The following is an 18764-nucleotide window of genomic DNA, read 5'->3' as shown; positions in this document are numbered from 1 at the left end:
TGAGCTCGAATATTTTACAACCAACAGCCCAAACTGTACTCACCCCTACGTGCTTCCTTTATGCATTCCTTACCCTTTTCCCCCAAAGGATAATTAAGTCCTGGAGCAATCTCCCACAATCAAGAAAAGTCTGTAGGGACTTTTAAACAAAAAAAATAATGTGACCATCGACTGCACTCATTGGGCACCTCCTGTGTGGATTCGCGAAAGATCTACGGGGAGAAACTTTACAAAGCACCAAATCTTCACAGTGCACCCGTACCAGCCTCCCCGAACAGGCGCCGGAATGTGGCGACTAGGGGCTTTTCACAGTAACTTCATTTGAAGCCTGCTTGTGACAATAAGCGACTTTCATTTTCATTTCACAGCTGACGACACATTCTGTGCACTCCCTGGCCCACTACAGGTTTGACTATCAGAGGTCCCGAAGGGTGGGGCTGGGGAAACGTGCGTCAGAAACTTTTGGCTAACTGCTCTGAAATGATGCGACTGATTACTGCTAAAGGGCTGCGTGTGTGGAGGCTAAGGAAATCAATAACCCCTGGCAGTCACATACTCCGTGGCTGCCAGGACAGTGCAGAAAGGAAACCGAGTCTGCAGCAAGTGCGAAAGCAGCGTAACGTGCTGGATGCCTAACATTGAAGGCCTGCACCTGCAGGGGGATAAGCACAGGGAAGGCAGAAGTGTTTTATACTCCAGGATACTCCATTTGCAGCAAAAGCAATTTGTATAGCACCCTGTGACGTAGCAAAATCTCACAAGGTTCTCACTGCTGTGGTATCACAACAACATTTGACACTTGAGTCACATCATGAGGTATTGGAACAAAGAAACAACATGACCGAGTTTCTAATATCAGCCCAAGTGTTAGAAGGCTTGTGGGTACGGTGGACAGCTTTAGTGTGATAACCCAGGCTGCGGTGTCATCCCTGTGAAACTAGATCAGTTACCTCAGCCTCAAACGCTGGGCTTCCTCTCCCCCGAGCCTCTCTCCACCTCGCTCTCCGCTTTCAAGATGCTCCTGAAAACCCGCTTCTTTGATCAAGCTTTTGGTCACCTGACCTAATATGGCTCGGTGTCAAATTGGCTCAACATCCCCGCCAGTTATCATGGCTGTCGCTGTGGAGATGTTTAATGAGATGAGGAGATGGGACAGAATAGATCGAATCAGGCTGCTGCCAATGGCTGAGGTGGATGTGGAGGGTGGGGGGGGGGTGGGGGGGGGGTGGGGGAGGAGAGCGGGGGCGCACAGTTTGGGGAAACAGGGTCTACCCTGAGGGACAAAATATTAAATGCAGGAACTTTAGAAAAGAGTAAGCCAATGCTCTTTACGCAATGGGTTATAACAGCTCTGAAATGCCCCGAGTTTAGATTATACTATTTCAGATAATCTTTCAGAAGTGTTAGGAAAACAAAGGGATTTATATTACTTTGGCAAACATTAGATATAAGGTACAGTTTTAAGTGTGTTTAATGTAATATTTCTGTGTCTGGAAGGGTTTACCGCACAGTGTTTTTGGCCGTTTAAATTGCCGTTGGGGCTCCTATTAAGAGCCCAAAAGTCCAATCCAACGTGAGCTGCCGAAACGTGTGACTTAGCTGGTCATCGCCGCACCTGGAAGTCTTGTCTGGAAGGGTTAACCTACAGTTAAATTCATGCTGGACGAAGGTGTCTGTATATGTGGGGGTTGGTTAAGTTCCAATTGTGATTCTATTGTGCTTAGAGAGGGATCGTGTGAAGAATAAATAACCAGCAGTGGTTGCTTTGCAACTGGGGCCTTGTAAATTAGAGAAGCTTTTAAGTTTTAGCAAATGTGATTGTAGTTGAAGACAGGTAGTGAGAGAAGGCAGCTCTCACAGCTCTGCTAGAAGCAACTGGTTCAGAAGGCTGGAGGGGGAACATCATTCTCAGCCTTGCTAGAAGAAAAGACATCATGGTGATGCCATTTTAATACAGTCTGGGAATCGAGATTTCAAGTAATTGTGAACAGTTTACACATTAGTCAAGAGAAAGAAATCCTAAGGAGTTGGTGTAAAATTCTGGACTGGACTCGCCGCTAAAAGTGGAGCAGAAGCTTGGTTTAAAAGTGTCGTTTGGAAAATCTGGTCTGGATTTTAGAATGCAAACCGCTAGGGGAAAGGATACATTTGGGAGAAGATTTTAAAGTGCGCTTTTGGGAGTGGTGTTTGGAAACTCTCACGTGACAATAATCGGGGGCGGGGGTGGGGGATCCCGAGGAGACATTCAGAAACACTCACTTGGGGTTCAGTGTGGGGAGTGTATTTGCTCAGTCACCTTGTGTGATTAAAAGGCACTTTATGTGTCAATGAGACCATTGTAGATTTAGATGTACTTTGCAATCCGTGTTAATCCTAAAATTTGTGTAATTGTTAAGCAAAGGGGGGGGAGTAAGGACGCACTGTATCATAATCCAACTTTTTCCCGACTAACATATGATTTTTGTTCTTGTTAAAATTAACGGTCCTGTGACTTTGCTCCTCCATGTTTTATAATTAAAAAGTAAGAGGTATAGTTTCTTGAGCCAGGGTTCTATTCAGGGATCTTCTCATCCAGTTATACCATCAACTGGGATTGTAACTGAAAAGTTGGATGTGTGGTTGAAGGATAGGGGAATAAGAGGATATGGCACATGGACTGAAGACTACGGGGTCATGTAGTTGGATCAAATGGCCTGTGTTTGAATTTCTATTCAACTCTCTGTCTCTGATTTTTTTTAGGTTTGTATTCAGCCGTGCTGACAAGTGTAGGACATTTCCTGTTGAGCTGAACTTATATTCTGAAGCTTTTGACCTTGAAATGAAGGTTCAGCTCATATTGTAAAATGGAACTCGCTGTCTAAGCACTGTTGTAATTTGTCCCACCCTCTCCGCTGCTGCATGTGGGCAGTTCCCGGAACAGTCATAAACAAAACACACATTCTGAAACAGGACACTTCGATACCAGAAGTTGAATGGGAAATGGCCTGCAGTTTGTAGGTGGTACCAAACTTAAAAGTGGGGGACATCTTGGATCCTGGGGGCATGTATCAGGGAGGCATGAAACTGACCCCTCCTGCCTCCCCAATGTCATAGGTCCAGATTATGAGGAAAAATTCAAAGCTTTGCCACGCTTACTTACAAATGAAAACAATCAGAGTGTGTTTCCACTTTTGGAATCTAAGACAGTATAAAGTTATCAGCAATCACTGGACACGTACTCTAGGTATTTTCAATCTTTTTTTCAGATTTTCCAATTAAGGGGCAATTTAGCATGGCCAATCCAGTGTAGCCACCCGAGTTGGCCACTTCCCGACTTAAAATGGAGAACAGCAAAGGCTGAAGGGAAATTCAGCCAACACAGGCAAAAACTAGCAGGTGCAAGTTTACTGTGTATTAGACTCTGCAGAAACCCAGACAGCATCGATAGAAGCAGCCATCTGCATAGTAATGTAGCAGCCATCTACATAGCAATGAACGATCCCCGGGAACAATCGAAACATTTTAAGGTAAACAAGGCCAAGCCAGACTCCTTGGCGCCAGCAGGAGCCAACACAAAAGAGGGTAACGGACACTTAAAGACCGCCCAACGATCAGGGAACCGCTCCAGCATTGGAGAAATCGAACCAAGTGATTGGAACAAAGTCCAATCACTTGAAACCAGGTGCGGGGTCTGCCCCGAAAGGCGGGAAGCCCCATGGGGGCTATAAAGCAAAGCCCCCAAGTTCAAATAGTCCTTCTTGACAGGGTCACTCAGCAACGTGAAGCAACCCCTGAGAGTGAACTGTCCGGCGGCCTCCAAAAAAGTGAGTCTTAATTTAACGCTCGCTACGAGATAGGCGCTCCTAGCTACCAGTCCATACCAGCTTTTGAATCCTGCAGACTCAGAACCCGAACAAAAGGCCATTTGTTCCCCTGATCTGGTGGGCCAGTCCCAAGCTAAGTATAGGCCTGTTAGTTATAGAAATAGCCTAGAAAGTAGAGTTTATGCATGAGTAGTGATTTACTGTGTATAATACATGTGTTTTGATTTGAATCTTACTAATTGGTGTGTTGAGTTATTGATCATTACTCAAACTTGAACCTCGTGACGGTATCATAAAGATACCTGGCGACTCTAGAGCAAAGGTTATAAAACAGAGCCAATTGAACCAACCAAAAGTTAGCAACACCAGCTACCCTACATAGCTATTAGTTGTGGTGGTGAGACCCAGGCAGACATGGGGAGAATGTGCAAACTCCACACGGACAGAGACCCGGGGCCGGGATCGAACCCGGGTCCTCAGCGCTGTGAGGCAGCAGTGCTAACCACTGCACCACCTCAGGTATTTTCAATCTTGGATACTCCATCTAGGTGGGTGCAGGAAATTGCTGTCAGCAGATGGGAATGGATCTATGGCCCATTTCAGCTCCTCCATCCAATACTGCGCTGGCAGAGGTGCGGAGGTTTGATGTACCCAACTGGAGCATCGTGATTCAAACATTACACCACTGGTTGTAATCTGCTCTGGGACACCCTGAGTTTGTGAAAGGTGCTGTAGAAATGTCAGTCATTCTTTTAGCAAGACCCTGAAGACCCAACTCACAGCAGAGTGTAAAATATATGACAAAACTGTTGCTTGAAAGATGATCCAGGGACCATCCATGCAGTGTCTCGTCAGGAAGTCTGTTCCACTCACCACGACTACACTCATCAGTCTAAATTAAAGTTCGTAGCTCGATTATTTTTTTCTAACTTGAACACCTGTCCTACTGTGAGTTTCGATTCAAGACGAGTTTCTGGATTTGCCTTTTTTCAATGCAGTTCGTTATAATTCAGGAGTGGTGCAGTGGTTAGCACTGCTGCCTCATGTCGCCGAGGTCCCAGGTTCGATCCCGGCCCCGGGTCACTGCCGTGTGGAGTTTGCACATTCTCCCCGTGTCTGCGCGGGTTTCGCCCACACAACAAACAAGATTTCGCAAATCTCATTACGAAACTATTTCACTTCCACTTCCTCCTGACAGGAGCTAGTCACATCCTTGCGTTCACATCGCAGGTTCAGGGGACAACACGCAGGACGAAAATAAAAAGCTGAGCACGGTACAGAGATCAGCTGAGTCCCAGATTACCCTGCCACCTTGAACAGAACGCATTGATATTTTTATCCTGCACCCTTTCAACGAATGTATGAACGTACAAAATGGGCAAAGAAATAGGCCATTCAGCCCCTTGAACCTGTGCTGTCATTCGAGAAGGCCATGGATGATCCATTTCTGTTTCCCGTTCCACATTCCCACTTGAACAACCTTTCTGTGGGAGTATTACTGGAGATCAGATTGTCCTTCAATGACTTTAACTCGAGGAGGATGTCTTTCAATATTACGACAGGAGCCCAGTGATGTATGGTCAGAATTTGGGGCTATTCTGTTTCACATGGTTACGATCCCCTTGTGTACATTGGTGAGCAGTGCACAGTGTGCATTCAATATACTGCCCAGCAATATACTGTTCCATGTCACACTTCAGGTGACACACTGGAGTGTATCATATGCTAAATGTTTGCGTCGAACTTCCCGGATTGGCTTGCATTTATCTAAAACACGAACCATGTCGCGTCTGAGGAGGGGTAATGTTCCAATCAAATGTCGCAAAAAGGAAGTCCATGTAAACAACATCCGTCGCCCTCCCCTCATCAATGACCCTCTTATGGACTGAACTGATCTCTCCACACATCTTCTATTCTTCTATACTGTGTAGTAATGCACTCTGTTTGCCTGTGCCTATGTAGTTACATTGTGTAGTCATGTATGCCCTATGTTTTTTTTCATGTATGGAACGATCCATCTGGACTGTGCGCAGAACAATACTTTTCACTGTACCTCAGTACAGGTAACAATAAATCAAATCCCAATCCAAAATGTCCGAACAAAGGTGGTAACCGCGCAACATGAAATGAAATGAAAATCGCTTATTGTCACAAGTAGGCTTCAAATGAAGTTACTGTGAAAAGCCCCTAGTCGCCACATTCCGGCGCCTGTTCAGGGAGGCTGTTACGGGAATTGAACCGTGCTGCTGGCCTGCCTTGGTCTGCTTTCAAAGCCAGCGATTTAGCCCTGTGCTAAACAGCCCATCCTCGATGCTGGCGATCTCCCACCTGACAAATTAGAAACCGTGAAGTAGAGGCAGCTCCGCAAGGAAGGGAACCGGACCCTCCGTCTGAATGTGCAGGAACTGCCTTGGTTTACAGTTAATACAATCCCTCCAGAGAAAACCGATTATTTTGGTTTAAGGAGCAGAAATGCTTTGAAACATGACTGACAAAAAAGAATGTTCCTGCAGGAAAGGGGGCAGGAGTTGGTACACCACTCACCCTGCCCCACCCCAAGAACCCCTTGCAAATGACCATTCGCCCCAAACGTTGCTTCCCCGCTTTAGAGATTCACTGCTGCTGGGGCAATGCACAAAAGTCATTAAACATTAAATGGCCTAAATGGCCTGAAGCTATGGCTATCCCGTGCCCCACCCTGTGTTGCCAACTCTCCAGGATTTCCCAGGAGTCTCCAGCGATGGACAATTAATCTCTTGGCAACCGTTGAAAGCAGTGCCTGAGCATGGAAACATACTGTGTGGCTTTGAAAAAAAAAATTGCCTTTGAACACGAGTTAATAATTATCAGAGACGGAAATAAAGAGGTTGTTTGATTGGGAGGGGCACTTAAGAGACGGGAGGTGCTGTGATTAAACCTCCAGGGACATATGCAATGAAAGTTGGCAACCCCAGTCTTGCTGCACGGAGTAGGTGGCCCTTGTCCTCACCACATTAAGCAGCACTCAGGGGTATTTCTAGCCTGCCCAGTGTTTCTGAAGCTGTTAACTCATTTTACTCTCCTGGAATGCATATTTGCATAATCTTGGTGAATGTTGTTGATTAAGCAATCGACTGGGTACAGGCGGCAATTGAAATCTTCCAACTTCAAAAAGAAAACAAATCCTCTGCTGCTGCCTGTTCGTGGCTGTGCCAATCACTGGAGCAAGGGCCAATTAAAAGCCTGCATTTCAATTCCGCCTCATGCAAATGCTGGTTTCCAGTCCCTCGCACAGTGCTTCAGTTCAGTCAGTAACGCAAGGGCTTGCTCCCAACCGGGCCTGAGGCTGTGCCAAGGGCTTGAGGATTTCTCTTTCTGACTCTTGCACACAAAACACACGCGAGGAAGTTAACAGATGAAAGAATGCAGGGGGAGTGGCAGCTGGTCATGGGAATTCAGCACAAGATAACCTACCGGGTCCTCGCTTGGACAGTCACCCTGATCCTCAACACTGTTACACAAGGTAAGAGGGGGGAGAAATGGAATGTGGAGAAGGCGGCTTGCGCGACTGACTAACACACCGGGGGGAAGCTTTTGATTGACTTTTTTGAACGATTCGGAGAAGGGAGATTTCAGATTCGACTTAATCTCGCTGATGTTCTCAAACGGCAATTGTTTCCTTTTTGTGCAACTTGCGGTGTTCTTATTTTTCTCACAATGGGCTGCCAAACAAAACACACCGTGTTTATCACTGCGGTTGCCAGGCAAAATCTGTATCAAAATAACTGTACACCTGACCACAGGCCCCCCCCCCCCCCCCCACCCCCCCATGTTGATTGGGAAGAAAGGGGGTGCTTCACGCAAGGTTAAACTTAATATAAATTTAAAGGGAACATGAGGTTTTCTCAAACCTGATTGGATACAAGTGAAACTTTCTATTCCCCAAATGCTCGTTCTCCCGTAGTCCGTGTCTCCCCCCGCCCCCCCCCCCCCCCCCCCACACACACACACACGCGTGGGTCTTACAACACATTGCAAATCAAGGCAGACAACTAAATATCGGCTGCTGGGTGCCAGTGGTCCCAAACGTTTGAAAGCAGCCCTGTTCAATAACATCGCCACCTCATCGCTTTGGAAATAGCACTGATCACAGTGATGCTCTTTTCTACCTTCCACACCCACCCCACCCACAGCTCACAATACCTCACACACCCATTTTGCCAGCGATGGCGCCGAATAGCAACATCGTCGCTGGGCAGAACGAGATCGATATCCGACTGAAATCATTTCAGTTCCACTGCAGAGAGGGTGCAGTTCCGTTACCTGCTCAAGTCATGATAGAACTCCTACAGTGCCATTCGGCCCATTGGGTCTGCACCGACCCCCTGAAAGAGCACTCTACCTAGGCCCTCTCCCCCACCCCATCCCCGTAACCCCACCTAACCTGCACATCTTTGGACTGTGGGAGGGGGCCGGAACACCCGGAGGAAACCCACGCAGACACGGGGAGAATGCAAACTCCACAAAGTCACCCAAGGATGGAACTGAACCCGGGTCCCTGGCACTGAGGCAGTAGTGCTAACTTGGGAACATAAATATAGGCACACATTCCCCTCTGCAGTACTGGGAGGAGTGGATAAGGGGGGGGGGAAATCTTAATGAAACTTACAGGATAGTGAGAGGCCTAGATAGAGCGGATGTGGAGAGGAACCAGGGAGCAGAGCCCTCAGACTGAAGGGACGATCCTTTAAAACTGAGATGAGGAGGAATTTTTTCAGCCAGAGGGTGGTGAATCTGTGGAACTCTTTGCCGCAGAAGGCTGTGGAGGCCAAATCACGGAGTGTCTTTAAGACAGAGATAGATAGGTTCTTGATGAATAAGGGGATCGGGGGTTATGGGGAGAAGGCAGGAGAATGGGGATGAGAAAATATCAGCCATGATTGAATGGCGGAGCAGACTCGAGGGGCCGAATGGCCTAATTCTGTTCCTATGGTCTTCTGCACTGTTGGAGGTGCCACCTGCCAGATGAGATCGAACCTTAAGGTGGACATGAAAAATCCCAAGCACTATATTGAAAAATAGCTTGTGAGTTCTACCTGATGTTCGGGCCTGTATTTATCCCTCACTAAAAGTGAATTATCCGGTTATTATTACGCCGCTGGTCCGTGGGAGCTTGCTGTGCGAAAAGTGCCTGCTGCGTTTACTACATTATATAACAGTGACTTACCTGTTGACTGTTATACAAGTTATTTCTTTCTCCTCTCTCTCATGTTGCTGATGGCTGGTGTGGGTTCTGGGGAACAGTAGTGATGTGGTTGCTACTTAATTGCCCGGTCCCTTTTAAAGCAATGGCCTTAAATAAGCTCCGGATGAGCAAATGCAGCTAACTGCAGATGCTGACCGAAATGGCAGAGATTAAATGCGGAACAGCTCCAATGGATTGTTAATGCTGAGCTCTGAATTATTGACTGTTCCCCTTTGCGCTCGCATCTATGAACAAAGTGACACTCAAGAACGTGTGAAGGATGTCCGTTGGCCGACAGACCCCCCCTCCCGCACACACACACACTCGCACCCACCCACACAGGGCAGCGAACATCCTGCTCACAATGCACCAACTATTTTACGAAAGCTCTTTCCCCTTCTCGTCAACTATCTGGAAAAACACCCTCATTTGTGCGAGCCTGGGGAGTTAAGATGGCAGCTGACAGCAGTGACCTGCAACAGAATAGCTAAAAACAAAAAGGTTATTCAACCTGCCTCCCCGCCAAGAATAATGAACCTTAAGAAAGCATGTGAAAAAACCTCCTGGAACACCTTCAACCTGTGTCTCATTCCCCGACTGGCACTTGTTTCTACTTTTCGCTTTGAGGAATCTGTTGCAAGAAGTTTTGGACCTGGGCCAAGTGACAGTCGAATGACAAGTGGGGTTTTTAAATCCTTGCCCGTCTTCCTCTATTACCTGTGGTGCTGAGGAGCTGGATTAATGTTGCATTTGCGTGTTGTCCTCTACATAAGGCGCGTTGATGAAGGCACATCAAAGGCAGACACAAAAATAAAACTCAGCAGGTTTTGAAGTTGTATTGTGCAATCCTGTGGTAAAAGTGTGCCACATGTTCTTTAATTCTGGCCTTTTGTTCATCGCTGACTTGAATCCACAAATGGAGAACCGGACCTTCAGTTGTCTGGGCTCTGGAATTCCCTCCCTAAATCACTCAGTGCCTCTCAGATAAAGCACTCCTTAAAATCCTCCTTATTCGGTCCAGTATCAAATCTCGTCTGCCAGTGAAGTGTTTTGGGAAGTTTGACTATGTTAAAATCCAAAGGTGTGCAGGTTAGGTGGATTGGCCACGCTAAATTGCCCCTTAGTGTCCCAAAGGGTGGGGTTACTGGGGTTACGGGGGTAGGATGAAGGCTGGGCTTAAGTAGGGTGCTCTTTCCAAGGGCCGGTGCAGGCTCGATGGGCCGAATGGCCTCCTCCTGCACTGTAAATTCTATGATTCTAAAGGTGCTATATGAATGCAAGTTGCTTCTGTGCGAGATTCCCTGACATGTTGTTTTATTAGTATTCGTCCAATTGACAAAACAGATGTCAACATTACCCAACATAATTTCAAGGCCATCTGATGTTTTTGTCCTTAAATGCCATTCAGCAGATTAAGTAATGACTTTGCACGGAGAGATTGGCCTTTGAAAGTGAGTCAGAAATAGCGAAAACTTAGTTCAGTAAATACAGAATCCAAACGCTTGTGTGAAGCTGAGAAAGGAAGATCGGGGCCAGTCTTTTCGCAAAAGAGTGTTCCCTTCCTCAGTTCTTCACTGAAACGTTTGTGTTTTCATTCAGTGATAAATGAAATAAGCCTGCCATATTAAAGCAAAAGCTTAACCTAGGCTCCGTGTAGGCAGAAAAGGGCAGCACGGTAGCATGGTGGTTAGCACAATTGCTTCACAGCTCCAGGGTCCCAGGTTCGATTCCCGGCTTGGGTCACTGTCTGTGTGGAGTCTGCACGTTCTCCCCGTGTGTGCGTGGGTTTCCTCCGGGGGCTCCGGTTTCCTCCCACAGTCCAAAGATGTGCAGGCTAGGTGGATTGGCCAGGCTAAATTGCCCTTAGTGTCCAAAATTGCCCTTAGTGTTGGGTGGGGTTACTGGGTTATGGGGATAGGGTGGAGGTGTGGACTTAGGTAGGGTGCTCTTTCAAAGAGCCGGTGCAGACTCGATGGGCCGAATGGCCTCCTTCTGCACTGTAAATTCTATGATATGAAACAAGCTGCCCCCATACACGGCCCACACACACATCCTCCAAAGACCACTGCACAGGAACTTTCAACATTAGCCTTCATTGAACTTCAATCTCAATTTACAATACAATATCATCCTCGCCCCCTGCCTCACCCCAACTCATCTCGAAACATTCTTCTGTAACCAAGGCATGAGTCATTAACCTGGCTTCACACACACACACACACACGCACTGTCATAGAGTTTGGCCCATCATATTTTGTTTAATGCCTGGCTCCTTCTCTGATGAAAGAAGTGACTTACACCGAGCACCTTCCGGGGGTTAGTCTGACTGAAACATCCACAAACGTTAAACTCAATGACCAAGAAACCTTTGGCAATTATCCTTCAAGTGGAAAATGTCCCTTTATCCTTCCAACTTTCCCCACCCTCCTTCAGAATTCTGTCTGCGCACATTAGGAAACTGTGTGGAAATTTATGGTTTTAAGCACACCAAACATTTCAGACTTCTGGCAGTCAATCGTACTGGGTACATTTCTCTGCTCATAAATCATGCCCTGCCTTCTGGAAACAAGAGGAGATATTTTCCACACTGCTGTCACATTGTTGACTCTTCTCAAACATTAGGGCTAACAAAACAAATGATGTGCAGAAACGTTGCTGCCCCTTACTGTTTCATTTCCCCATTTGCTGTTCCTGTCCTCTCCCTTTGGCCTGCTGGATAGTAGGAATCGCCAGTTTGGGAAGACTGTAAGGAATCTTTGGCACACTCTGCAATACATTTTATAGATTGTACACACTGCCAGGATGCCGAGGTGGCACTGCCAGGGTGCCAGGTTGGCAGGGGTACTGCCAGGGTGCCAAGGGTACTGCCAGGGTGCCAGGTTGGCAGGGGTACTGCCAGGGTTCCAGGTTGGCAGGGGTACTGCCAGGGTGCCAGGCTGGCAGTGCCAAGGTGCCAGGTGGCATTTTGCCCACACCAGGGATCAGACCTTGGGGTGCCCTGCTGCCCATGTGAGGTGGGATGCGGGGGGGGGCTCGAGGATGCCACAACAGGCGAGTTGGGGCATTGGGGGGGGGGGGGGGGGGGGGGGAGGGGTCCAGGGTTCACTTCAGGGGGGTGGAGAGATCGGGTCGCCATCTCTTCCCAAGCGGAGCTCCTCAGTGCAGGAAATGCAACTAAGAGCAGCATCGGAGAGACGTTACAATGCCGTTAGATAATGGTGTCAATTCCGGCACAAGTGACGGGAACGGCCCCTGTAATCCCGCCCAGAATGGACTCTTTACCCATTGAGCGAGAGAATCAAAGGAATTGCAATATCTCATCCCACAGACTCAGAAAACAAAGATGTTGGACGCCTCTCTCTACTCACTTAGAAGCTAACAATTTTTGAAGGACGTGAAAGTCTTGGGCGGGTACAAAAGCCATTTAGCAGAATGGTTCCAGGGGTAAGGGATTACAGTCATGTGGACAGATTGGAAATGCTGAGGTTGCTTTCCTTGCAGCAGAGGAGGCGCGGTGAAATCTGGTAGGGGCGTTTGGTTACTCGATCTAAACCCTTCATGATTTTGAGGAGAAACCTTTTCTAGTGATTGACGGGTCAATAAACAGGGGACACAGATTTAAGGCGATTGATTGGCAGATCAGCCATGTTCTCACGGAATGGTGGAGCAGGCTCGAGGATCTGAATGGCCTCCTCATCCTCCGATTTCCTGTGCAAAAGGTGGCTTGAGGAGAAAGTATTTTGCGCAATGGGAGAGTGGCTACGATCTGGAATGCATTGGCTGGTGGGATGGTGGTGAAGCAGATTCAGTAGTAACCTTCAAACGAGAATTGGATTAATGCTTAAAGGAGAAAGATTGGAAAGGTTTTGGGCAAAGACTTGTGGGACTAACTGGATTGTTCTTTGAAGGGAGCACAGGGGCAAATGGCTGAATGGCCGTCTTCAGCTACAGTAGTGTTCTATGACTCTATAGCATGGGAATGATTTGGGCTTTAGTGTACACCTCCAGTCACACAGATCGTCCAAATATTGGTGCTGGTTATAAAATCATTCACGGCCGTGCTCTCATTCCGTTCTGCAAGGGCAGCACTGTAGCACAAGTGGCTAGCACTGTGGCTTCACAGCGCCAGGGTCCCAGGTTCGATTCCCTGCTGGGTCACTGTCTGTGCGGAGTCTGCACGTTCTCCCCGTGTCTGCGTGGGTTTCCTCCGGGTGCTCCGGTTTCCTCCCACAGTCCAAAGACGTGCAGGTTAGGTGGATTGGTCATGCTAAGTTACACTTAGTGTCCAAAAAATGTTAGGAGGGGTTATTGGGTTACGGGGATAGGGTGGAATGAGGGCTTAAGTGGGTCGGTGCAGACTCGTTGGGCCGAATGGCCTCCTTCTGCACTGTATGTTCTATGTTCCTGTGCGATAAGCAGCTGATCCCATCTTTTCCAAAGCAGAGACTTCAGTGCATCACAAAACAGCAGTTAAAGATGCCTCAAGAACAATGGAACCATTGGAGTGACTGGACTAGGTGCGTGTTGCTCAAGCTGGTTAAAGATCACGCTGACCATCCCAGGACGGTTCCGTATTCTCTCTCTCCATCAGTGGAAAGGATTAAACATTGCAACATGCCAAATGTTCTTACTTAGTTGAACTCGAAAAGTATTTCATTTCCTGAAAGGACGTTTCATTTCAATCGGAAATCTTTAGAACAGTGTTAGTTGTGGGGCAGCAATTATTATTCAGCTCAATAATATTCATTTGCGGAGGGGAGTTTTCGATATTTAGGGATCCAGATAGCCAGGAGCTGGGGGCCCTACACAAATTGAATCTGACGAGGTTGGTGGACCAAATGGAGGTGGACTTCAAAAGATGGGACATGTTGCTGCTCTCGTTGGCGGGTAGAGTGCAGTCGGTAAAAATGGTGGTTCTTCCGAGGTTTTTGTTTGTGTTCCAGTGCCTCCCCATCGTGATTACCAAGGGCTTTTTCAAGAGAGTAGGTAGGAGTATTATGGGGTTTGCGTGGGCGAACAAAACCCCGAGGGTAAGGAGAGGGTTCCTGGAACTCAGTAGGAACCGAGGAGGGCTGGCGCTGCCAAACCTAGGGAGCTACTACTGGGCAGCAAACGTGGCGATGATCCGTAAGTGGGTTATGGAGGGAGAGGGGGCGGCATGGAAGAGGATGGAGATGGCGTCCTGCAAAGGAACGAGCTTGGGGGCGCTGGTGACAGCACCGCTGCCGCTCTCGCCATCAAAGTACACCACAAACCCGGTGGTGGCGGCAATGTTAAGGATCTGGGGCCAGTGGAGACTGCATAGGGGTGCAGTGGGAGCGTCTGTGTGGTCCCCGATCAGGGGTAACCACCGGTTTGTCCCGGGGAAGATGGACGGGGGGTTCCAGGGCTGGCACCGGGTGGGGATTAGAAGAATGGGGGACCTGTTCATCGACGGGACATTTGCGAGCCTAGGGGCACAGGAGGAGAAGTTTGAGCTATCCCCGGGAAATGCATTCAGATATATGCAGGTGAGGGCTTTTGTGAGGCGACAGGTCAGGGAATTCCCGCTGCTCCCACACAGGAAATTCAAGACAGGGTGATCTCGGGTGTATGGGTCGGGGAGGGCAAGGTTTCGGCAATACACCAAGAGATGAAAGAAGAGGGGGAAGCGCCAGCAGAAGAGTTGAAGGGTAAATGGGAGGAGGAGCTGGGGGAGGAGATCGAGGAAGGTTTGTGGGCTGACGCCCTGGGTAGGGTTAATTCCTCCTCCTCATGTGCCAGGCTCAGCCTGATACAATTTAAGGTGGTCCACAGAGCGCACCTGATGGGGGCGAGGTTGAGTAGGTTCTTTGGGGTAGAGGACAGATGCGGAAGATGTTCAGGGAGCCCGGCGAACCATGTCCACATGTTCTGGACATGTCCGGCACTGGAGTGGTTCTGGAGAGGAGTGGCAGGAGCAATATCTCAGGTGGTGAAAGTCCGGGTCAAGCCAAGCTGGGGGCTAGCAATATTTGTAGTAGTGGACGAGCCGGGAGCGCAGGAGGCGAAAGAGGCCGGCATTCTGGCCTTTGCATCCCTGGTAGCCCGGCGAAGGATTTTGCTAATGTGGAAGGAGGCGAAGCCCCCCACCCTGGAGGCAGGGGTTCTACAGGCGGTGGCAACCGTTCCTAGACTACCTCGCGGAGCGTTAGAGGAAGGTCGGTCAGCAGCAGCAGCAACCCTGCGGGGTGGGGGGAAGGGGGGGGGGGAGGAGGGGGAAAACGAGAGATTGCTTGAGGGGACGGATGAGCGGGGGATAACATGGAGGGTGGGGGAAACTGGCACGAATGGGCGAGAGCCAGTGTATAAAGCTATGTAAATATATCATCTTACCATGTATATATCTTGCTCAGGGCGATTTTGTGTTATTTTGTTACGGGGGGGCGGGGGGGGGGGGGGGGGGGTTTATTGTTTGTAAGAGGAAAAAACTGTTTTGTTAAACTTTAATAAATATATTTTATTTAAAAAAATAATATTCATTTGCGAGCAAAGCTTCCAATCTCAATTAGCAGCTCTTCAAAAAGCTAGACTTTCTTGTCTTACAACAAGCGCAGGGTCATGCATACGCAAAGCAGTCATCCAATCTATGTTTTGTCTCCCCAGTGTAGAGGAGGCCACATTGTGAGCAACAAGCACAATAAGACAGCAGTACAAGCAAATCACTGCGTCATCTGAAAGGGGTGTTTGAGGCCTTGGACAGTGAGAAGGGAAGAGGTAAAGAGGCAGCTGTTACATCTCCTGCGATCGCAAGGGGGCGGGGGTAATTATCGGAAGTCCTATTATGGAAAGTAGAGTTAAGAGAACAGATGAGGCAGAGACGGAGAAAGGAGAATGGATTGGGGTCCTTACAGGAAACGGGGTGTGAGGAGATTTGGCCAAGGCAGCTATGGAAGTCAGTGGGCTTGTAATGGACACTAGTGGACAGTCTATCCCCAGAAATGGAGACCTGAAGTCAGGGAAAGGAAGAGAAGTGTTGGAGAGGGACTAAGCGAAGGTGAGGGAAGGGTGGAAATTGGAAGCAAAGGTGAAGTTTTCCAGTTCTGGGTGAAGTGACATCGATACAGTCATTGATGCACCTGCAAAACAGAGTTTATTACATGTAGTTATGGAGCGGATTCTTGTACAGGAAGGATATTCCCCAGATATCAAAAATCGGAGTTTTAAATATGCTTGTGTTGTCAAATTGGCTGCCGTCCATCTTTCTAGAACAGCTCGCTCTGTCTCGACAGAGAATTTACTACAGGTTGTGAAGCTCAGTGTAAACACTCCCAAGCAAGAAGCAGTCAATATCTCCTGCTGGACATTGGGCTTAACTATATTGGAATCACCAAACTCTCATATAGCTGCTCAGTGGGGCAGATAATTGGAGCAAGCCAAGATCCAGAATGGATCAATGGCAGAGAAAGAGGGGTCAGGCTCATGGAGAATTTGCTGGGACTGTACAGAAGGAGCCTGTCCAAGTCGTAACAACCTAATCGTGTGGAGTGCTTGAGCAGAGCTGCCAAGCCTCCTGGATGGTCCTGGAGTCGATAAGAACGAAAGACGAGTTCCTTGCTGTGAGCAACTCTGGGAAAGATCGATCATTGGAATGCGATGCAACCTGCGCACTTGCAGAACGTACTGAAATCCTCTTGGATAACTGAGAATTTGCTTTGTGCAAACTGACTCCCACCTCACGTCATGGCCTAGGCTTGAAAAACAAACTTCATCATCGTCTGTGAAGTGTTTTGGGAGACGTTGAGATTCTGAAAGGAGCTGTATAAACATTAGCTTTTTTTTTGCGATTGGTGTTTTGTCTTTTTTCGGATTTTGGGAGCTCTACACATTTGATGGTTTCGTTTTAAGGCACGGGTAACAGCTTAAAGAAAAAAAAAACCTTCTGATTCGTCACTGATTCAAATGCAATTCTAACAAAAATCACGTTGAAACCAATCCGCGCACAATCTACTTTCTGAGGTAATCTTGAGGAGGGTCGTACGGAGATGGCTCAGAGTCCCTCACCGAGCCGGTCCCCGTCACTGATCTCCTCCCGTCACGTGTGAAACGCCAACTCAGGATCGACTCTCCTCCTGATTTTCCTCCTCTCGTTGGGGGAAGCACTAAAACTGAAACAATCACGCGTGTCCCCATAGGGGAAGCACCTGCCCTCTGCTTTCGCGCATCTCCATATTTGCATGGCGCAGACAGAGAGGTCGGTGGTGCAGAGGAATCACAGCCAAAAAGCCACATCCCACCGCTCTGTGTCACGCCTGTTCACGGACCAACTGATCATGACACCACGCTGACAAAATACATGGCGACATTTAAGTAGCCAACTTCCATTTACTTCAGACTTGGCATTTCAGGAGCTCGATCCGTTTTGGTGCAAGGAGGTTCTCCCCCACCACCACATCGAGATGAAACCAGGTACAAGACCCAGAACACTTTAACACAAAGAGAAAAGAGTAGTAAACAAGGTCTGATAAACAATTCCCTTTTACACGGAGGCGATTCACTCCAAAAGATGTGACCAACGAAGGAATTTTGATGTGTTGTCAATGATGCAAAATCCAGCAGTCAATTTGCACACAGCAAGCTCCCACAGACAGCGATGTGAGGACGGCCGGGTAATTTGTTTTCTGATGTTGGTTGAGGGAGTATTCTGGCCAGGACACCAGGGAAAACGCCATATCTTGTTTTGATATTTTGCACCCTTCTGTGGGCAGCCTGTGACTGCTGAGGCACCTGGGTGGGGGGCAGGAATGTCCTCTAAGCCTGACTGGGAGCAGATTTTAATGTTTGTATGTTCGTTTGAGAAGCGATTGTTCACAGATTATTCGAGATTGGCGTTATGCACACCAACACTGATGTTGCAACTCTGGGATTTACGAGTATTTGCCAATCTCAGGAACCTCCCCCCACCCCCACCCCAAAGCAGCGAGCAGAGTGCTCACTCCTCCACCCAAATCAGGGAAACCTCCAACAGGTTTTAACCGTAGACAACCATCATATTTTCCCATGCCTGCAGAAATCTTTGCAGACACTCCACCTCGAGGATTAGCCAGTGTTTCTGACTCGTGGCATTGCAGCGTATCCATTCTAGTGCAGCTTGGAGATCAACCTCGAAAGAACCAGGCACGTCAGAACACTCCCCAACCAACCTCCGGTGAGGTTGAGACAGACTTGTGTTTACGAAGCACCTGGTGACTTGATTCTGAACTGTCTCAATGTTCCTGATACAATGGACCGAGTCAAGTAAGTAGTTAAGTAAGTATGCAGTGCAAAGGAAGACCTCATAAACAGCAGAGATGAAAAGCCCGATTGTTAATAGTGTATGGGCATGGAATACCTCTTCCTCTGACCAGGGTGAAAGTTTTGAGCATTCAATCGGTGAAAGATGCTAAATACAGAATCTTCCTTTAATTGCGAAGGACAAGTATATTCTCATAAATCTCTTTATGCAACTACTTCCCCAAAAGGGATTTCATGTAAATCATTTGTCAGCTTTTTGGAAGTTAAAATAACTTCTCCTCCCTGTCCCTCCGTCCTCGCCCTGCATTTCACAATAATCTCTCTTCTTGCAGCGATTTCGCGCAAAGCAGAGATCCTTCCAAAACAGCTGCTCAGTAACCTCTGCGCGAAGCCAGGTTCCTTGTTTTGAAAACATACCCTGAACCTGCTGGATTGAGGGGCCTGAAAAAGGGATTCCTTTAAATGCTCCCAGCCTAAGCTCTTGC

At 48.0% G+C, this 18764-nt stretch overlaps 2 protein-coding genes across 8 annotated transcripts in view; one reads left to right on the top strand and one right to left on the bottom strand.

Moving 5' to 3' along the window:
* Positions 1-18764, bottom strand: part of cdh23 (cadherin-related 23) — an 815609-nt gene that overhangs the window by 124692 nt on the left and 672153 nt on the right. The window lies entirely within an intron of this gene.
* The window catches only part of vsir (V-set immunoregulatory receptor), a 35373-nt gene continuing 23660 nt past the window's right edge, over positions 7052-18764 (top strand). The window contains exon 1 of the mRNA XM_072491435.1: positions 7052-7305. Coding sequence (XP_072347536.1) covers positions 7206-7305 — 100 coding nt within the window. The 5' untranslated portion in view covers positions 7052-7205. The remainder of the gene's footprint in view (positions 7306-18764) is intronic.

This window comes from Scyliorhinus torazame, chromosome 28 (assembly GCF_047496885.1).
Source record: "Scyliorhinus torazame isolate Kashiwa2021f chromosome 28, sScyTor2.1, whole genome shotgun sequence".
Classification (NCBI taxonomy): domain Eukaryota; kingdom Metazoa; phylum Chordata; class Chondrichthyes; order Carcharhiniformes; family Scyliorhinidae; genus Scyliorhinus; species Scyliorhinus torazame.
Note: the sequence above shows the minus strand (reverse complement) of the source record. Positions and strands in the feature narration are given on the sequence as shown.